The sequence below is a fragment of the Monodelphis domestica genome, chromosome 1, assembly GCF_027887165.1.
Source record: "Monodelphis domestica isolate mMonDom1 chromosome 1, mMonDom1.pri, whole genome shotgun sequence".
In the NCBI taxonomy this organism is placed as follows: domain Eukaryota; kingdom Metazoa; phylum Chordata; class Mammalia; order Didelphimorphia; family Didelphidae; genus Monodelphis; species Monodelphis domestica.
This window is the reverse complement of record NC_077227.1, coordinates 736,261,812-736,281,433: the sequence shown is the minus strand read 5'-3', so window position 1 is coordinate 736,281,433 and position 19,622 is coordinate 736,261,812. Positions and strand designations below refer to the sequence as shown.

Below are 19,622 nucleotides of genomic sequence, written 5' to 3'. Positions count from 1 at the left end.
GGTGGTTTGGGCCAAATGCCTGAATCAACAATGGCCAGCTGGTTGAGAATGCTCTAAGAATGCCTGCCTGCCCGCCCAGCTGTGCCCTCATCCCCAGCTGCAGGTTCCTGCTCACCCCGGTCAGAGAGCAATAGGATGGGGGCAGGGGAAGGGGAGGGGGGGGGAGGGTCAGTCCTCATCTAGGGAAGACACTAGGTGGAGGACTGAGGCTTCGGCCAGATAGAACTTGGTGATGGGTCCCATCACTAAGAGAGGCAAAGGACAATGGGATCCCATTAGAAATGAGACAAGTTAGGATGAAGAGAAGAGAGAGGCTGGACCAGTCAGCTGCCAAAAGGAAGAAAAGATTATGCTAACCCTGACAATTGCAGTAATAACAGCGGGGGCTTTGGAAGGGCAGGGGCAAGGGGGTCCAGGATTACGCCCCCTCTTGTGGGCTCCTGAGAGTCGATTGTTAAATTTTCGGTGCATTTACATTCCCAAATATGAGCAAATGCTATCAATCAGGCCTCGAGCTATTGCTCTCTTGATTGTCTAGACGTAAGAAAGTGATGCAGATTAAACTTAAGTCTGCCCTGCATTTTCACAGAACTTTGTGAAACATTACCAATATTGTCACTGCAGTTCAGATGACTGAGGAGAAAGACAGAGATCAGGGAGGGAAAGGGAGACAGAGGAGTGAGAGGGGGACAGCAAGAAGAGCAGGGATGGAGAAGGAGAGGGAAAGGCCAAAATCAAAACAAACTAGAACCCTACTAGATTTGGATCCTTGAGTTTCCCCTGTCTCTTCTAATCCCACCACATCTTATTCTCCAAGCCAAAACTAGGGCAGGCCAACTGGGCATGGCTTCATGGTGCCAAATTTAGAGGACACTTGAAATTCAGTTTAATTCAACAAATGATTATTAAGCACCTACTACTAGACAGTAGGTACTTGCAAACTACTGGGGATACAAGAACAGGCAAAAGACAGCCCCTGTCCTTGAGGAGCTTCCAATCTAATGAAGCCCTCAACAGAAGAGATGGCACAGTTAAGCACCTAGTTAGCAAAAAGAATTCATTTAAAAAGGAAACCACTAGATAGTCCCCTTCCTCCCACACATATCCAGGGGGCTCCCCCGGGTCCAGGCCCTGCTCTCTCCTCTCTTCCACTTCCTGAGGACACAGTATTCCAGTTTGGGGGTCTCTTCCCTGCTATGTTACCCCAGACACAGGCTACTGCTAAGGGACTCTTGATCCTGGACCTTACCGTCAAAGACAGCTCGGCTGTACTGGGTGGTTGAGGCCAGGGGAAGGCAGGTCGTATCAAACTTGTTCCCATAGTTACCAATGCTGACCTCAAACTGGATGGCATCATCGACATCCTGAAGCATGGTGGCTGAGTAGAAGGTGGCGAATAGCGAGTACTTCCTCCTTCTGAGGTATTTCTGAGAGGGAAAGAGGGAGAGGTCAGACATCCTCAGATGCTAGATGCCTCTGCAACCTAATGCCCATGATGCTCCTTCCTTAGCATCCCTGGGCCTCAGCTTCCTCTAGGACCAGAAGACCTCTGAAATCCTTTCTCATTCTAGGATTCTGGGCGGAAAACAAAAGGGGACCTTAGAGACCATCCAGTCCACCTGCAGCATTTTACCAAGGGAGAAACTGAGATCCTAAGAGGTTGTGACACACCCAAGGAACAAGTGGCCAACCTGAGATTCAAACCCAGACTCTCTGACTTCGGTGGTTTGTTCCTAGCCACTTATCTCACTGCCTTTTATTAAAATGACCACATACATCCTCCTCCACTTCTCTTCATAGTTAGGAGAGCACACAGAGCTCAAAATGGGCCCAGCAATAAATGATGCATTCAGTGATTATGAAACAATGGGGATGGGGCCTGGGCCTGTGATTCATTTGGCACTGAGAACTTCTTTAACCAATACAGGTCATTCTCTTTTCTCAAATTTGGGTCTTAGAGAAGTGCCCTGGGACGTGAGGGGAGAAAACTTCTGAGTATTCCAAACACCTTTCTGAACTGAAATTTCAGGTAAGCATTGGGTTGTTTTGGTGGAAGGAATTTCCATATTGAGAGTTCCTATGCCAATGAACTAGGAGTCCCCCCCACACTAGGGAAAAAATATGCCTATTATGGCATATATATGCCATAATATAACACTCTCACCTCATATTTTTGTATCACTTTCTAATTTTCAAGATGCTTTCATTATCTCATTTGGTTTTCACAAAAAGCTCCAAGAGGAGGCAAGGCAAATATTTTAATTCCATGTGGGGGTGAGAGAATCATAGCCCTAAAGTCATTCGGGTCCAACCTCCTCATTTGGCAGATGAGGACAATAGGTCAAGAGATGAAGACCATTGCCCAGAGTCAAATAGGTATTAAGAATCCAAGGTTCTCACTTATGAGTAGTAAGTATCCAAGGTTCTTACTTATAAGTAGAAAGTACCTATCACTTACAAGTAGGAAGTACCCAAGGTTCTTACTTATAAGTAGAAAGTACCTACCACTTACAAGTAGTAAGTACCCAAGGTTCTTACTTATAAGTAGAAAGTAACTACTACTTACAAGTAGTAAGTACCCAAGGTTCTTACTTATAAGTAGAAAGTATCTACCACTTACAAGTAGTAAGTAACCAAGGTTCTTACTTATAAGTAGAAAGTAACTACCACTTACAAGTAGTAAGTAACCAAGGTTCTTACTTATAAGTAGAAAGTAACTACCACTTACAAGTAGTAAGTAACCAAGGTTCTTACTTATAAGTAGAAAGTAACTACCACTTACAAGTAGTAAGTAACCAAGGTTCTTACTTATAAGTAGAAAGTATCTACCACTTACAAGTAGTAACCAAGGTTCTTACTTATAAGTAGAAAGTAACTACCACTTACAAGTAGTAAGTAACCAAGGTTCTTATTTATAAGTAGAAAGTAACTACCACTTACAAGTAGTAAGTAACCAAGGTTCTTATTTATAAGTAGAAAGTAACTACCACTTACAAGTAGTAAGTACCCGATGTTCTTACTTATAAGTAGAAAGTAACTACTACTTACAAGTAGTAAGTAACCAAGGTTTGTTCTTATAGGTAATAAGTACTCACATTTTAACCCAAGGCTTTGGACTCTGGGGTCAGTAATCCTTTCATTCCACCATCCTAGTTAGCTAAGGAAACTGAGGCTCAAAGTGACTTGTACAGAGGGGTTTGGACCTGGCCAATGCTTCTCCCACCACCCTTGCTCTGGATGGACTCCAAATATGATTCCTTTTCCACTTCCATGATGATACCTCCACCCGGAGAATGTCGTCTGAGTGAATGTCTTCCACCTTCTGCTCAGTGTGTTCCACCAGCTTTGTCTCCAGGGACATGAGCAGCCGGCCACGATAAGACACGCCTTCTCCCTGGGGAGAAAGAAACCTTGTCATTTGTTCACCCCTAAGGAAAGGGGAAAGAAGAGGTATTAGACTCACAGGGTGGGGGCAGCACTAAGTTTAGGGTGGGCTTTCACACTTGATCTCAATAAAGCACATTTTTATGCTGAAAATGATAGATAAGGGAAAGGAACAGGGGCAATGAGGGCAATAGCCCATTAGGTAGTAAGGAATACAGAAGGGATAGTGAATTCCTAAACCCAAGTTCCACCCCATATCCTCTTCATAATAGTTGACTGAAAACAATCAAGTCTTGGGTCTATGTCCCAGCTAATAAGAAGGGCAGTTAATAACCAGAATGAATTAAGAACAATTAGAAAATCTATGCCTCCTATCCATGTAATCTAACCTCTTCAGACCTCAGTTTTCTCCTCTGTAAGATGAGGGCTCAGCTAGATGGCCCTGAAGGTCCCAACCAGCTCTCTATTAATGAGCCTATGATCTCCCTGTTTGTGAAGGATAACCATTGATGCAAGAGCGTCTACCTAGGTCACAGCCATGAGCCAAAGATCCGAGAAATGGGTTTACATTTCTCATTCCTTGCACCTTCCCTTTTCACAGGAGGAGATCCAGACCCACACAACATCCCTTTGGGTGGTCACCAGGTCATGAAGACCAAAGCCTGGGCCATTTAGCCTAGTAATCCTGCCCCTTGTTCTTACCTGGGATAGTAGCTGAGGTCAGTTTTCACACAGGATTATTTGGGGGCAAAGGAGAAAATCCCCCATGACCTGTATCTTTCTGGGCTGTTCTATAAACAATTCATCCATTTTCTTTATTTTGACAGCCAGGAATTAGGTGCTGAGAGGGGTAGGTTTGGGGAAAGAAACTTTTGTGGGTTATTGGGCTAAGGGCACTAAAGCCCAGCTAAACCAAAGAGAAAATACAAAAAGGGATCAGAGCCATCCAGGAGCGCAGCATGCTGAAGGGAACTGGACAGTCTAAACAGTATACGCTGGAGCCGCAAACTCAGAGGAACTGGGGTCTCGGGTGCTCATATTTGAGCCAGTGCAGGAAACTGAACACCCAGATAAATAGGGTCTGTGTCTTCGGGGGCTGAGAAGGAGGAGGCAGGGACACGGATGGCTCAGGTCAGAACTAGGAAAACCAGACCTGGGTCAGAAAAGGACTGAATCCTGGGGATGGACCGAGAGTTCAGGAGTAAGTCTGGACATAACTGGCCCAAGGGGATAACAACACGGTGCTTGGCACATGCTAAAGGCTAAATGATTGGATCTTTAGTCAAGTTGTCTGGTCACTCTTCCAGGAGGGAATAAGATTTGGGATATTCAAAATGGCGAACATGAGAGTGCAAGGCTGGTGATGGTTCAACTGCAAAGGCATATAATGGGCAACAACCAAGGGTAGGGGAATGGTATCTAGCCCTGCGGCCATGACCTCAGGAAGAAGGCATCTTTTGGCTCTTTTTGTATGCTCAGTGCTTAGCATAGAGCCTGGCATGTAGTAGGTGCTTAATAAATGTTTATTGATTGATTGGTGGCAGAACTACATCACAGGAGTCAATGGATATATCCCAGTAAATTAATCCACCTCTCCCCTAGTGAACAGCACTCTCAGGAAGTCCCCAAAACCGACCACCACGCCACCATCTGTCCCATCCATGATCCCATCCCTCCCACCCGGCAGCAGCCTCAGTCTCACCTTGCCTAGGTTGAGTTCCTCATAAGGATCAGGAAAGCCAGTGAATTCTCTGGGACTGCCATAAAGGTTCACATAGCAGGGCCCAAAGGTGGGGAGGAAACCCAGTCCATCATCAACTAGGAAACCACAGGAGAGAATTAGTTATAGGGCAGTGGGGAGAGCAGCACACAGCTAGAATTCTGCCAGGCTGCCATAGCTGTCCAGCTTTGGGAACCCCGCAGTCAACAACATTTATCCATGTACGCTCTCTCCCCCAATCCTGATTCCTCTATCCCTGGCTCTCGATTCCCAGTCCTGACTTTTAGTGGCCAGTTTCTAGTTCTCAAGTCCCCATTCTTGGCCTTAAGCCTGTCTCTATCCCTGGACTTCATTCACCAGCTTTTATTATTGTCTCGTAGCCCCAGACCTTCTCCTCTACCTAGCAAGGCTACATTTCAAATAGTCTTCACTGACCCCTGCCTTGGCCATGGGGCCAAGATCTCTTCACCAAGGCTATCCTTGCCTCATACACCTCATGAAAACCTCTCCATCCCAGATCCTGGCCAACCAACACTTAGACTGATCCAAGGTCGATTTCTGAATTTCAGCCAGACCCATTCCCTGGAGAACAAGCTATGGGGCTAAATGGGCAGGGGTCTAAGCAAAGGCTGTTCCCTCCTCTAGAGAAAAAGGCCACCAGAGAAAGCAGAGTGCCCCCTAACCTTCAGGGTCATGGCCTCTTGCCCCATGAAAGAAGGGAGAGGGACAAAAGCAAAGTTGCCATTGAGTTTAGGGATAAAGTTGGAGCAAGGTTTAAAGATAAAGTAAGTGCTAGGAAGAACTATTCTTCCATACCATCTCATTGGCTTTAATGTCAAACTTTTCCAACTAATATTCATGCTACTTTTTCATTCATTCATTCATTCATTCACTTTTCCAGCTTGGGGTTTCAGCTCCAACATTCTAGAAGGTCAGCTAGACAGGGCTTTCCTTTTGTTAAGAGGGTGGCTTTAAGGGAAAGGGCAAGAACTAACATATTCCATAATCCCTATCACCTACTCTAAAGGTAGAAGAGGGTAGTGATTGGACATGCCAGGATAGATGGAACCTAACCAATGACTTCTCAAGTAATGGAAACCTAAGCATAGGTCAGAAAGATTTCTGGTCAGAGATAAAACTGGGAACTTAGGTGCTAATCAACAGCTGTTTTCATTATTATTGTTTGTGGTGGTGGTGGTTGTTATTGTAGAGGAGGAGGAGGAAGAAGATAGGAGTGGAGGCTATAGTGATGGGAGTCCCAGTTTCCAGCCACTAAGAGTCGTGAATTAGGAAGGCAAAGGTACACTGATATGGCTGAGGACCTTTTGTTGAGGAGAGACTAATTCTAGCCTGAGGCCAGGAACCACAGCTGCCCCCATCAATCCAAGATCTCTGTAAATACTAAGGCAATGTGGACCCTCTCAAACCAGCGATCTACCCAAGGGTGAGTACTTTGCCCCCAAATAATGGGGAGTTCTGGAGCACAATGATGGCATGCGACTGTCTCTGACCCGAATACAGTTGAATTCTGTTGACTTCCTATGCTATGTCCTGAGAGAGGGCCTAGAACCTAGACCATTCTTGGTCTTCTAGAAGGAAATAACAATTGGAACTTGGAAATGGCCATCCCAAAAGGATACATCAGCACTATTGCGCATGGCTGACTGCTGAGCTAAAAATGGAGCTAAAATGGAAGTGAAGGCATTAGGAGAGAATCTAATGACCTAACGAAGGAAATCCTGACTGATCAGAACACTGTGGAGGCAGGCAGAGAGGACATGGCTTAGGGGAGTTAAAGTAAACACTTATAAATATGGTCAGATCTCCCTTCTCCATGGGTATCAGCCACTTGGCTAGAAATGTATAAATCCTGTCCTGTCCGCTCATTCTCATTACGCAATGGCTGTCCCATCTCTGCCAGCCCCCCCGTGACAGTGGGTTCAGGGATGGGAAACTCATTTAATATTTATCTGGATCCAAAAATCTCAGGAAACCAAATTCACCAAGGGAGAGGGAGAATGAAATCATTCTAACGGATTGCAAATGATTTGAGGATTGTCCACCTAGCCCCAGAGAGCCAGTTCTCACTCCTTTGCCTACTCTGGCCCAAGAGGATATTTCAATAAACTGTAAGCTCTTTGAGGGCAAGAACTAGTTCACTGTGGCCTCTCTAGAGTTTTTGTCTCTCTGTCCCCAATGTTTAAGCAGTGCAGTAATCTGATTGGACTAATGAGCCCCTTAAGTGGAAGAAGGAAGGAAGGAAGGAAGGAAGGAAGGAAGGAAGGAAGGAAGGAAGGAAGGAAGGAAGGAAGGAAGGAAGGAAGGAAGGAAGGAAGGAAGGAAGGAAGGAAGGAAGGAAGGAAGGAAGGAAGGAAGGAAGGAAGGAAGGAAGGAAGGAAGGAAGGAAGGAAGGAAGGAAGGAAGGAAAGGAGGAAGGAAGGAAGGGAGGAAGGGAGGAAGGGAGGGAGGGAGGGAGGGAGGGAGGGAGGGAGGGAGAGAGGGAAGGGAGGGAGGGAGGGAGGGAGAGAGGGAAGGGAGGGAGGGAGGGAGGGAGGGAGGGAGGGAAGGGAGGGAGGGAGGGAGAGAGGGAAGGGAGGGAGGGAGGGAAGGGAGGGAAGGGAGGGAAGGGAGGGAGGGAGGGGAATGGGGAGAGGAATTCCTCCTAAATCATTCTACTCTAAGCAATTTCTACTTATTCCTTCTCTCCTTAGAGTGAAAGCTCCCTGGGAGCACCACTAGTTTTATCTGTTGCACTTGTATCGTCAGTACCTGGCCCAGAGTAGGCACTTAATGTGTCTGTGGTCCCTCCCTCCTGCCCAGCCCACCCAAGACTCAAAAGAATGCCACCCAAAGGAACCCCAGCCCAGAAACCCCTCCTTCTCCCCATGGGGAGGCAAGCAACGTACGGTAGGAGGCACGGTAAGGATTGGCCACGCCGGGCGGCTCCTCTGAAGTGTAAGAAATGGAGAAGAAAGTTAGCACGGTCATGGAGGAGGATGTCAGCTGGGCTCAGGTTACATGAATGCATGCTTGGATGAATGGATGGATGGATGGACAGACAAAGGAGCAGGCACATTAGTCTATGACTCGGTGTGTCTGGGGCAGACCAGCATTCCATTCCATGCCCCCCCCCCAAGCCCTGAGCTCCAGCTTATACCATCTCACACATCAGCACAATTCTGGGCACAAAATTTGCACACAGTAGGTTCTTTATCCAGCTCCATCTGGCAGGCCTTCACAGAGCCCAGTGGTACTCTTTGTCCCTCTGTCCACTTCAGCTCCCAACAGGGCCAGGAATGGGGAAGGGAGAGGGGCCATCTGAGGAGGCTCTGCCCAAGCTCTGGGTCTAGCTGTGCCCTGACTGCCCAAATGTCCCAAGCCTGAGAAGGGAGCCTTCTGGGTCTAACCCAAGCTCAGGCTAGGAGCCTGGGAGCCCCGGAGAGTTAGTCCCCCCCCAGGAGCAGAGAAAGAGCTCATGAGCCAGATGTGGAGCTGGACAGTGACTACGCATGTGTAGACTCCGTGAGTCCAGGAGCGCCTGTGTCCACGTTCTGTTCCATGTGTGAACCTGCCTGTGTCTACCCTGGGATAAGGATGCACCTGGGTGGTCTGGTCTGTGTGTCTGAGTAGGGTTCAGGGTGCACATGTGTGACTACACACGTGTGCACACCATGGAGCTGAGCGAATGCCTCTGTGGATGCGCGTTAGTCGCCTGGACACCCCTGGGCGCTTCATTCAATGTCCGTTAGCGATCAACATGACGACAATCGGAAACCTCATCATACGTAAACGATCTCCTTCTTTAGGATGGCGCGGGAAAAGGGCAGCTCCCGAGGGCAGCGGCTGGTCCCTTCGGGTTCTGCCTCCTCAGCCCTCTGGACCGGGGCCTCACTATCTATTTATTTAGCTATAATCGGCTAAGCCTGGGCTTTTGGTCACCTAGAGAACTCCAAGTAAGGAAACTCCTTCCACCAATGTCATCGATTTCTGCTCTAAAGCTTAGGCCAGCACAGAGAATTACCCAGGCAGTGAGAAGTCAGGGACTTGCCCAGCATCATCAGATGAGCCTTTCTGGGCTTGACAACTAAGTAACTGGAAGATAGACTTGAGAGTTCAAATTCAGCTTTAGACACTAGCTACGTGGACCCTGGGCACATGACTCAACCTGTGCCTCAGTTTCCTCATTTGTAAAATGGGGATCACCACTTCCCAGGGTTGTGAGGATTAAATGTGAAATGTGAAAAAATCTATAAAATGCTTGGCCCAGTGCCTGGTATACAGTAGGTGCTCTATAAATGTTAGCTATTATGATGATTATGAGGATCAAGTGAGATAAGATCTCTACCGTGCTTAGCAAACTTTAATGCCCTCTATAAATGCTAGGTGCTGGAATTATCGGGCGTCTCACCTCTCTTGCGCACAGTAGGTATTGAATTAATGTTGGTTGAATCTATGAGACAGGCCGGGCAAATGTCATTATATCCATTTAAGAGAGGGACAGACTCCCCAACATGGTACATGTGTGTCTACTCTCCCATTCAATTGTAAGCTCCTTGAGGCCAGGAGCTCTCCTTTCCTCCTCCTTGTATCCCTAGGGCTTACTCTAGAGCCTCGCACATAGTAGGTGCTTCATAAATACTTCTTGCACAAAAGGGATTTCAGCACTACTTTGGCTCAGAAAGAAATAGGGCAATCAATGGGCAAGGATGGGAAAGGGAAAATGACTGGTCCAAGGTAAAAAGTATCAGAGGCAAAATCTGAACTCGGATCCTCTTCTCTCACAGCCACTAATTCTTTTTTATAATCTTTCCACTATAAATATAGAATAACTATATATAATATATAAAAATGTATTATATGCATTATATCAATATAATATGTAATGTATACATCATAGAATATTCATTACATAAATATGATGTATAAGATATGCATTATATAAATATAATAACTAAATCATTCTTTCCACTAGGATATACAGGTCCTCTACTCCTACCCTTTCCCCTTCATTTGATAGCAAAGGTGCCTGGGTGCAACCTCTCCTAAGGGCCAAGCTGGTGGAAACCAAGACAGGTAGGATTTGAACTCAGTTCCTCTGACTCCGACATCAGCTTCCCATGCTCCACCCTCTTTACCAGTTGCCCCAGGCCAGGGCTCTGTCACCCCTCTGGCAGGGATGCTGACGAAAGCTCCAGGTCCTTCTCAGAAGGATGCTTCTAGATGCAGAGAATGAAATCCATGAGATTACCCAGGAAACCAACTAAAATACTGCAAGCAAGTATGGAGACCCCTGGCAGGGCCCGAGCATCTCTTTTCACAGTTGAGGGAAGAAAAGTGCCTTCATAAAGGCTGAGTCACCCTGGAGGTCCCTGACTGGGATTCGGCCGGCTCAGCCCACATGGAAGACAAAGAGCGGCTCTCCTGGGGCATTTCCTTGTGTGTTTGGTGCTCATTCACTATGCCGCGATGCAGCCTGTCCATGGAAGGCAGAGATGGTCGAGGGCGAGAAGCCACTGTTCGTACCAAGAATCCACGATGAAGCAACTTGGAAAGGAGGGCTGTGAGTCACTCAGAAAATAGAATTCACTTTCCCCAGCGCCGAATCCATTCTCCTCCCGAGCTGGCTCGCCTGTATTGGCCAGGGAGGCCGATGGCTCACAAAGAAGTAGAGCAATCGATGGGCAGGGAGCCAGGATGCCTGGGTTCCGGTGCCCCTCTTACCAGCCATCCTCCTCCCTTGGCCTCGGCTTTCTCAGTTCAGGGATTCTTAACTTGGGATCCCAGGATTTGTCTTCGTAAAAGAACAGTTGGGTGCCTGGATTTCGGGAGAATCCATTTCCTCCCATTCCTGTTTCTTGAGTGTATCTTAAGTGTGATTCGGAGGCATCTCTTGGGTGAGGAATGAGCCCCCCACCCAGGGCAAGAGAGTTAACTAAGAGGGCAAATTAAGGGTCAAACAGCCAGAACATGGTGGACACAGAACTTGACCCCAGGTCTTCCTGGCTCTCCACCCCTCCACCACACTCTCCAACCCATAGTAGAGGCTGAATAAATGGGCATTTCTGTGTCAAATGATGAACTGAAATGGACTGAGCTGAACTGAACTGAATGGAATCGATTTGTCCAACCTACCTCCCAAACCCACTGGAAGGCTCCAGGGAGATAACAAATGGAAAATACTTGGAAAGGGCGTTGTTAGAGATGGGAGAGAAGCAGCCCAAGTCCCTCCCTTATACACAGGCAGCTCATGCAAGAGTGGTCCCACGTTTACTTAAAGGAATTAGTTGGTAAAAAGAAGTCCCAAAGCATGTTGGTTAGGAAGGGAGCCGGCCCACGTCTCCATCAGAACTACCGTACCTGAAGAGGTGGGGGAAAAAAAAGAAGAAAAGAAACAAGGAAAAGAAAGAATAGAAAAGGGGAAAGGGAAGGAAGAAAAGGAAAGGAGAGGAAAAAGAAAGGAAAGAAAGTAAGGAAAGGAAAAGAGCAAAGAAAAGGAAAAGAAAGAAAAGGAAAGGAAAGAAAAAGAAAAGAAAAGGAAAGAAAAAAGAAAAGATGAAAGGAAAAGTAAATAAAGGAAATGGAAAGAAAAAACAAGGAAAAAAGGAAATGAAAAGGAAAAGAAAAAAGAAAAGAAAGTATTTTTAGAAATGGTGTCAACAAATCCTGAAAACTTTCCACATTCACCTTCTCCTCCTCACCCTCTTCCTCCTTTTCTCCATCTTCCTTCCTCTCTTCCCTCCTCTCCTCTTTTTCCTCTTCCTCCCCTTTTCTTTCCCCTCCTCTCCTTCCCCTCATCTTCCTTTTCCTCCTTCTCCCTCCTCTACTTTCTTTCCTCCTCCTCTCTTCTTTTTCTTCCCCTGTCTCCCATTTCCCTTCCTCTTTCTCCTCCCTCTTCTCCTCTCTCTTTCCTCCTCCCCTTCTCTCTTTCTTCTCCCTCCTTCTCCCCTTCCCTTCTTCCTTTTCCCACTCCTCTTCTCCTGTTCCTCCTCCTTCTCCTTCTCCCCCTTCCCCTCCTCTTTCTCCTCTTCCTTCTCCTCCTCCTCTTCTAGGAAGGCCACCCAGATGGTCCTGATAATAAGACCAGGTTCCCTTTCTCTATCATGTCCCATCTCAGGCAGTCATAGGATTCTGCCCATTCCTTCCCCTCCTTATGCCTTCCCCATAAATGTCCTTCTCTTTGAGCTCCTTATAATATACATACTAAGTCATAGAATCCTAGACTCAAGAGTTGGAAGAAGCCTCAAAAACCACAGAGATTTCATTTCACAGAAGAGGAAACTGAGGCCCAGGGAGTTCACATGACTTACCTAAGGTCTCACAACCAGGACCACAGCTCTAGAGTTGGCAGAGACTCCAGAAACCATCAAGTCCAACCCTCTCATTTTATAGAAAAGAAATAGACCTGGTGAGGCCAATGCTCAATATCATACAGGCAGCAAGCATCCCAGGCAGAATTTGAATCTAGGGCCTTTGACTCCTCAGCCAGTGCTCAATCACTGGGCCGTCTGCCTCCCAAACTGTCTGTGACCATCATGTGTCTGATTAATGATTTTATTCCATCTGTCCGTCTACCTTCTCAATTTCTGCCCATGTCATGGGCTGAGGGGAGGGGAGGGGGTCATCCTCCCACTTCCCTGCCTCCTCCTGCTCAAGGCCCAACTCTAATCCATCCATTCTCCTTGGAGTCTCCCTGACGAGGGAAGCTCCCAGAACTCTCTCTCCTCCAGCACTGAGAGAGGCCCCTTTCCCGCCATCATAGTATGGTTAGTTCTCATATGGTGTATGTATCTTAGCTCCTTCTCTTCCTCTTCCTCCCCTCCTCTAACCACCTCCTGCCACCTAGACGTAAGCGGCTGGAGAGCAAAGCCCGAGTCTATTTCTCTTCATTTCCTTGAGCATGACACATGGCAGGCTCTTGGGAAGCACACAGCAAGGACCAGTACAATGATCATCAAAGTGGATTCGCCCAGAAGCAGTGTCTAGGGGTGTAGCTGTGTGTCCAAGCTCACTGAGGCAACGTCTGCGCCTAGGGATGCTGGTTATCCATAGAGGACAGAGTGGAGAAACCTCTGAAATCGCCCACTTCTAATGGTGGATACTCATGCATGATCCTGGAAGCAGGAGCACGGAGGCATCGCTAAGGATCATGACGCCACGGGCAAGACACCAAAGACTATCGGACAGCATGGTGGTGTTTTCCTCGTGGCTGCCAACTAAAGGGAGGGGCTTTGGAAGAGAAAAGGCATCTTTGGAAGTGAGTAGCTGGTTCAGAAGGTGGCATCTGGGACACAGCGGGGATTTATGGACCCCAACTTCAAAAGGAGGACTACTGGATCTGAGACCAGGATGGGCTACACCAATGAGACCTGGCAAAAAATATGGACTTGCTTGGAGTCCTGTAAATCTGATCAACAAGGCTTTAAACCAAAAGGGAGGAGGATGGAGAAAGCCACCTGCATATATCTACCGAGCTTGCCAGCACACAGCATAGCCGCTACAACACAGAAAAAACAACAGCAGGAGAGATGCCCAGTAATTCAAAGGAAGCAACACCCAAAGAAGAAGGCAGCCATAAAAATCCAGACTCTGAGAGCAACACTCAAAAGCTGAACCCTAACAGAATATGGCAAAATCAACCTCATAAATATTGTTGAGACTCGGTGGCCTGGGACTCGTGAATAAAATGCAGCTGGGGAAGAAAATGCCTTCTTTCAAATGAAGAGGAGAACAAGGCATGATGGTGCCCCCACCCAGGGATCCAGCTGCCAGGGGTGCTGAGGCTGGAGGATCACTGGAGCTCAGGAGTTTGGAGTTGTGGGGAGGTTAGCCAATCAGGTGACTGCACCAAGTGTGGCATCAATGTGATGAGTGAGGGAACCACCAGGCTGCCTGAGAAGGGACAAGCCTCCCAGGTCAGAAGCTGAGCAAGGCAAAGCTCCTATGCCATTCAGCAGTGGAAGTGGATCCCAGCATTTTCAGCTTGGGAGAGAGAGACAGACAGACAGACACAGAGACAGAGACAGAAACAGAAACAGAGAGAGGCAGAGAGAGAGAGATGGAGAGAGGGAAGGAAGGGGGGAGGGAAGGAAGGAAGGAAGGAAGGAAGGAAGGAGAAGGAAGGAAGGAAGGAAGGAAGGAAGGAAGGAAGGAAGGAAGGAAGGAAGGAAGGAAGGAAGGAAGGAAGGAAGGAAGGAAGGAAGGAAGGAAGGAAGGAAGGAGGGAAGGAAGGAAGGAAGGAAGGAAGGAAGGAGGGAAGGAGGGAAGGAGGGAAGGAGGGAAGGAAGGAAGGAGGGGAAGGAGGAAGGAGGGAAGGAGGGAAGGAAGGAAGGAAGGAAGGAAGGAAGGAAGGAAGGAAGGAAGGAAGGAAGGAAGGAAGGAAGGAAGGAAGGAAGGAAGGAAGGAAGGAAGGAAGGAAGGAAGAAGGAAGGAAGGAAGGAAGGAAGGAGGGAAGGAAGGAAGGAAGGAAGGAAGGAAAGAAGGAAGGAAGGGAGGAAGGAAGGAAGGAAGGAAAGAAGGGAGGGAGAAAGGAAGGAAGGAAGGAAGGAAGGAAGGAAGGAAGGAAGGAAGGAAGGAAGGAAGGAAGGAAGGAAGGAAGGAAGGAAGGAAGGAAGGAAGGAAGGAAGAAGGAAGGAAGGAAGGAAGGAAGGAAGGAAGGAAGGAAGGAAGGAAGGAAGGAAGGAAGGAAGGAAGGAAGGAAGGAAGGAAGGGAGGGAGGAAGGAAGGAAAGAAGGGAGGGAGAAAGGAAGAAAGGAAGGAAGGAAGGGAGGAAGGAAGGAAGGAAGGAAGGGAGGGAGGGAGGGAGGAAGGAGGAAGGAAGGGAGGGAGGGAGGGAGGGAGGGAGGGAGGGAAAGTGGAAGGAAGGAAAGAAGGGAGGGAGGGAGGGAGGGAAAGAGGAAGGAAGGGGAGGGAGGGAGGGAGGGAGGAAGGAAGGAAGGAAGGGAGGAGGGAGGAAGGGAGGGAGGGAGGAAGGGAGGAAGGGAGGGAGGGAGGGAGGGAGGGAGGGAGGGAGGGAGGGAGGGAGGGAGGGAGGGAGGCAAGCATATGAAATAGCTAGAGAGGAATGGGAGGCCACATCTCTAGATATGTTCAGAGCTGGAGGCTTCACCACATGGTCCAGCTGTTCTCAGGAGAAGGACCCTGAGTCAGGAATTCAGGCTGGTGACAGCTGAAGGTATAGGAATAATAATTCACATCTCTTTTATATCCCCCAGAAATAAGTGTGGCCCAGGTATGGGAAAGCTGGCCTCTGGGCAAGTACAATTCTCAGCACTAACAAGGCAGAGTGGGAGTGGGGGGGAGGGGGAAGGGGAGGGTGGTAGAAGCTGCTCCAGCTCTGAGTAAAGCATCAGTAATTGTTAGTGAGAAGGAAACAGATTCAGCCTTAAGCCCCAGCTGAATTATTACAAACAGACCAAGCCAGGCTGCTCAATGGTTAGAACTTGGTGCTAATGAGGCCAGGGTCACAGGCGGCAGTGTGTAGAGGAGCTGGCTTCTCCCAGAAAGAAATGCTGCTCCCTAGCTATAGACTCACCCTGAAGCCTGGCCACAGACTTGGGCCTAACACTGACCCTCTCCTGGCTGCAGACTGACCACTAACCTCCCAGGCTGTTCTCTTTCTGTCTATGGATGGCTCCCTGCAGCCCCATCTTCCCCTGCTCAGGACCCAACCAGAGCTGGGAGCTGGGTGGAGGCATCACGTCAAAAATGTCCCAGGCCCCTTTTCCCCCTACGATTGCTGATGTCGGGTCTATCAGAGGAGAGGGCTACAGGAATCTTCAAGGCTTACTTCTTCCAAGCAACATCTGAGAAGCCTCCTCTGCCCCACCCCCATCCTTGCTGCCCATCGCCTCCCTCCCCCTCACTTCCCCATAAAGTGCCAGGACAGGGCAGCTAGCAGATCACACCCAATAAAAAGCCCTAATCAGTCCCAGTCTCTCTCCCAAAGCACCGGAGAAAACACAACTAACAAAGAGGATGCAAGATCCCCAGACCCAGGGTCTACACAGGGGAGTGGGACTGAAAGCACCTAAGCCCTTCCTCCCAGGCTCCTCACGGAGAATTCCTTCAGGCTTGCACCAGCCACCTCAAGAAGAGCCAAGAAGCAGAAGGGAATAATGCCAGGGGAAAGAGGTGTCGATCCAAGATGGCGCCCTCCCCACCACCTTCAAGACTCATCAAGATTTGTCTCATAAAAACAGAACAATTTCCCAAAGAAAACGCCCTCCATCCATCCTCTTTCTGCGGATTAAGCAAGCCCGAGACGAACTCCCGGCAATGACTAATTACAGCCCGAGCTCTCCTCTTCCTAGCTTGCCCTCTCCCTGCCAGCAGGGAATTCAGACTCATTAAGCTATTACCCTGAACCAGACAGAATAAGAGCTGGGAAGAAATATTCTCAGAATTCCACCACCAGGAAGGTCAACCCAAAATGAAGTTGGATTAGCCATGTGGGCAGAAAACTGTATTTCCTCTGGTCAATTTAGCATGAATAGGCTTTGTTTCCTTATGGTCAGCATTAAAAAGCAGAGAGACTTGCAAGGAAACCAGTGAATCTTTCAACTTAGTCCCTCAAAGCAGCTGTGGCATCAAAGGAAGGCAATCTATTGTCTTCAGAATAGATGGATGGACCCAAAGAAGCCCTATGAACCAGACATCTGGGAGGAAAAACTGAAGAGGCATGAGGTATAGACATGCCTGCTTCCAAAAGCCTCTACACTGGGACCAAATAGTCAGAGAAGAAGAAGGAGAAGAAGGAGAAGAACAAGAACATGAACAAGAAGAACAAGAACAAGAAGAAGGAAGATGACGACAATAATAAAGCACTTTTAAGGTTTGCAACACACTCTATACCTATGTATGTGTAAGAATAAAAATATCTATACATATATATGTTTTTATTCTCACACTGACCCTATTTGATTGGAGCTATTCTTATCCCCACCAGAGAAGGAAATGGAAAACCACTCCAATCTTTGCCAAGGACGCCTCATGGGCAGTAGCAGTGTGCTAGGGTCCATGAGGTCATGAAGAGTTGGACACAACTGACTAATAACAATGATTATTTTTTTTATTATTTTAGAACCCTTACCTTCCGTCTTGGAGTCAATACTGTGTATTGGCTCCAAGGCAGAAGAGTGGTAAGGGCTAGGCAATGGGGGTCAAGTGACTTGTCCAGGGTCACACAGGTGGGAAGTATGTGAGGCCAGATTTGAACCTAGGACCTCCCGTCTCTAGGGCTAGCTCTCAATCCACTGAGCTACCCAGCTGCCCCCTAACAATGATTATTATCCCCATTTTACGTAGAGACAGAAAGGTTAAGTGCTTTGTATGGGGTCACGGAGTTTGGGTCTGAGGCAGAATTTGAACTCTGATCTTCCTGACTCCAAGTCTCACCCTCTATCCACTGTACCACCAAGGGCCCTGGTTTGGAGAACTTAGAAAAATGGCGGTCCAATTTCCCAGACTAGGTGGAAAGAGCTCGGTTTGGAAAATAATCGCTGAAAGTAAATCTCATTTCTGAGAGCTTCAGGAAAGGGAGAGGCTTAATGAGAACTTGGGATCATGGGTGTAGAGCCGGATGAGACCAACTCTCAGTTTATAGAGGAGAAGAAGGTCCAAGGTCCCAAAGGTCTGAGCAATACTCGGAGGTAGAATTTGAACCTGGGTCCTCTGAACTCCCATGTCAGTGGATCTTTCCATGGTACTACTCAAAAGACGATAAACCTGGAAAGCAAAATCTAGCCCAAGAGACTTGGGAAAGGGAAGGCTCATAAGGGCTCTCTGAAGGCAGCTAGTTAGGAACTTGGGCTGAAGGGCTTCTGAGAAGCCCGATGGGAAGCTCTTATCCAAGTCACCTGCCTTGTGCTGGGGGTGGCCTCATTTCCTCGTCCAGGAGCTGGATGAGCAAAGGGCTTTGGGGACTTTCCTTGCTCACTTCTCAAGAGCACGGAGGAGCCTGTTTCTCAACTGCCAGCGATGCTGACGTTCCCAGAGACCCTTGACACATGCCCCATCTAGTGGCAAAAACCCAGCAGCCACAGGTGCACCTGTGGGAAATTAGGGGCACAAGCTGAGAGGAGATTCTTGCCACTGTCCAGGGCCACGAAAGGGGAGCCCCACACCTCGGGGTCGTCCCCTGTCTCCGAAGGCATACACAGCATCTCCCTCTCATTTAAGCATCATTTAAGCATCCCAAGTTGTTTGCACTTCTAGGTTTCTCTCTCTGGAGGAAAATCATCAGATTACTGCCAGGATCCTTAGAGAGCCCAGATCTCCAGCTAGAAGGGACTTCCCAGGCCAGTCTAGTCCAGTCCTCTCATTTTACAGATGAGGAGACTGAGGCACCCAGGAAGAGTGTGTGACTTGCCCCAGGTCCCACAGGTAGCAGCAAGCAGCAGAGATGGGATCTCCAGCACTCTACTTATCTCCTGCCTCCCCCAGCTCTTGGCAGAGTGCCTGGTACACAGCAGGTGCTTAATAAATGTTTACTGACGGCCTGGAGACACCCAGCTGGATGGAGTTTTCTGAAACTTCTCAAACTGGAAGTGAGGCTGGGGGAGGCAAGGGGCTGAGAGTTCACTAAGAGGAAGCTTCTCTAAGAGCCAGGGTTAGGGTTCAAGGACACGGCTCAGAATCCTCACCCAGCACCCCAGGCAGAGATTAGAGAAGGGAAATAGGCACTAGAATAGAAGAAAGGACTCACCTTCTATTTCTCCTCCGGGGGCAGATATTTTCGACATGCACAGGTAATGGGTGCCCACGATGTCATTATGAGTGACCCGATCCCTAGGATGAGGTCCCAGAAAAAGTATTTAGCCCCAGGCAGTGGAAGGAGGAAGGATCTCCCAATGTACCCCCCCAACAAATACTGAAACAAAAACAGTACCGGTTAGCATTTAAATGAGGCTTTGGTCCTCAGGATAAGCTGAGGTTATCATGCCCATTTTACAGATGAGGAAATGGAGGCAAATAAATTCTAAGATCTTTGCCCAAGTCAGTGTTCTTTAAGCTGGGGGGGGGGGTAACCCTGTGATTGCTTGGCACACAGTAGGCACTTAAAGGTGTCTACTGACTGAATGATTGATTGATTAGTTCCTTTAGACAGGCTGACCCGCCAAGCTGAAGAGTTTGTTTTTGATCCCAGAGGCAATAGAGAGCCAGTGAAGATTTAGGCACAAGGACTTTGGCCATTCTGTTGATTACCCATTTATCCGGGCCCCCCACCTCATCCAAATGGGAGCTCTCTGAAGGGGGTCACTGTGCTGTCTTTGGTGTTTCAGTCATATCTGCCCCCTTTGTGTTCTTGGCAAAGATACTAGAATGGTTTGCCATGTCCTTCTCCAGCTCATTTTACAGATGGGGAAACTGAGGCAGATAGCTTTGAACTCAGGTCTTCCTGAGTCCAGACCTGGTATTCTAACCACTGTACCACCTAGCTATATCTCTTCTTTATTCTGTACTTCCCCAAACAAAACACAACTTAAAAGCTCTTTCTATCTTTCTTTCTGCCTCTCTACCT

At 48.1% G+C, this 19,622-nt stretch overlaps 1 protein-coding gene across 16 annotated transcripts in view; it reads right to left on the bottom strand.

Annotated features, from left to right (window-relative positions):
* The window catches only part of DYSF (dysferlin), a 279,243-nt gene that overhangs the window by 167,938 nt on the left and 91,683 nt on the right, over window positions 1-19,622 (bottom strand). For 11 of the 16 annotated variants that reach the window (XM_056814043.1, XM_056814044.1, XM_056814045.1 and 8 more), the window contains 5 exons: window positions 18,807-18,889; window positions 8,011-8,052; window positions 5,087-5,202; window positions 3,281-3,394; window positions 1,250-1,427 (listed from right to left, as the gene is read on the bottom strand). In XM_056814043.1, the coding sequence (XP_056670021.1) occupies window positions 1,250-1,427; window positions 3,281-3,394; window positions 5,087-5,202; window positions 8,011-8,052; window positions 18,807-18,889 (533 nt within the window). The remainder of the gene's footprint in view (window positions 1-1,249; window positions 1,428-3,280; window positions 3,395-5,086; window positions 5,203-8,010; window positions 8,053-18,806; window positions 18,890-19,622) is intronic. The other 5 variants (XM_056814046.1, XM_056814049.1, XM_056814057.1 and 2 more) reach the window with 1 other exon arrangement.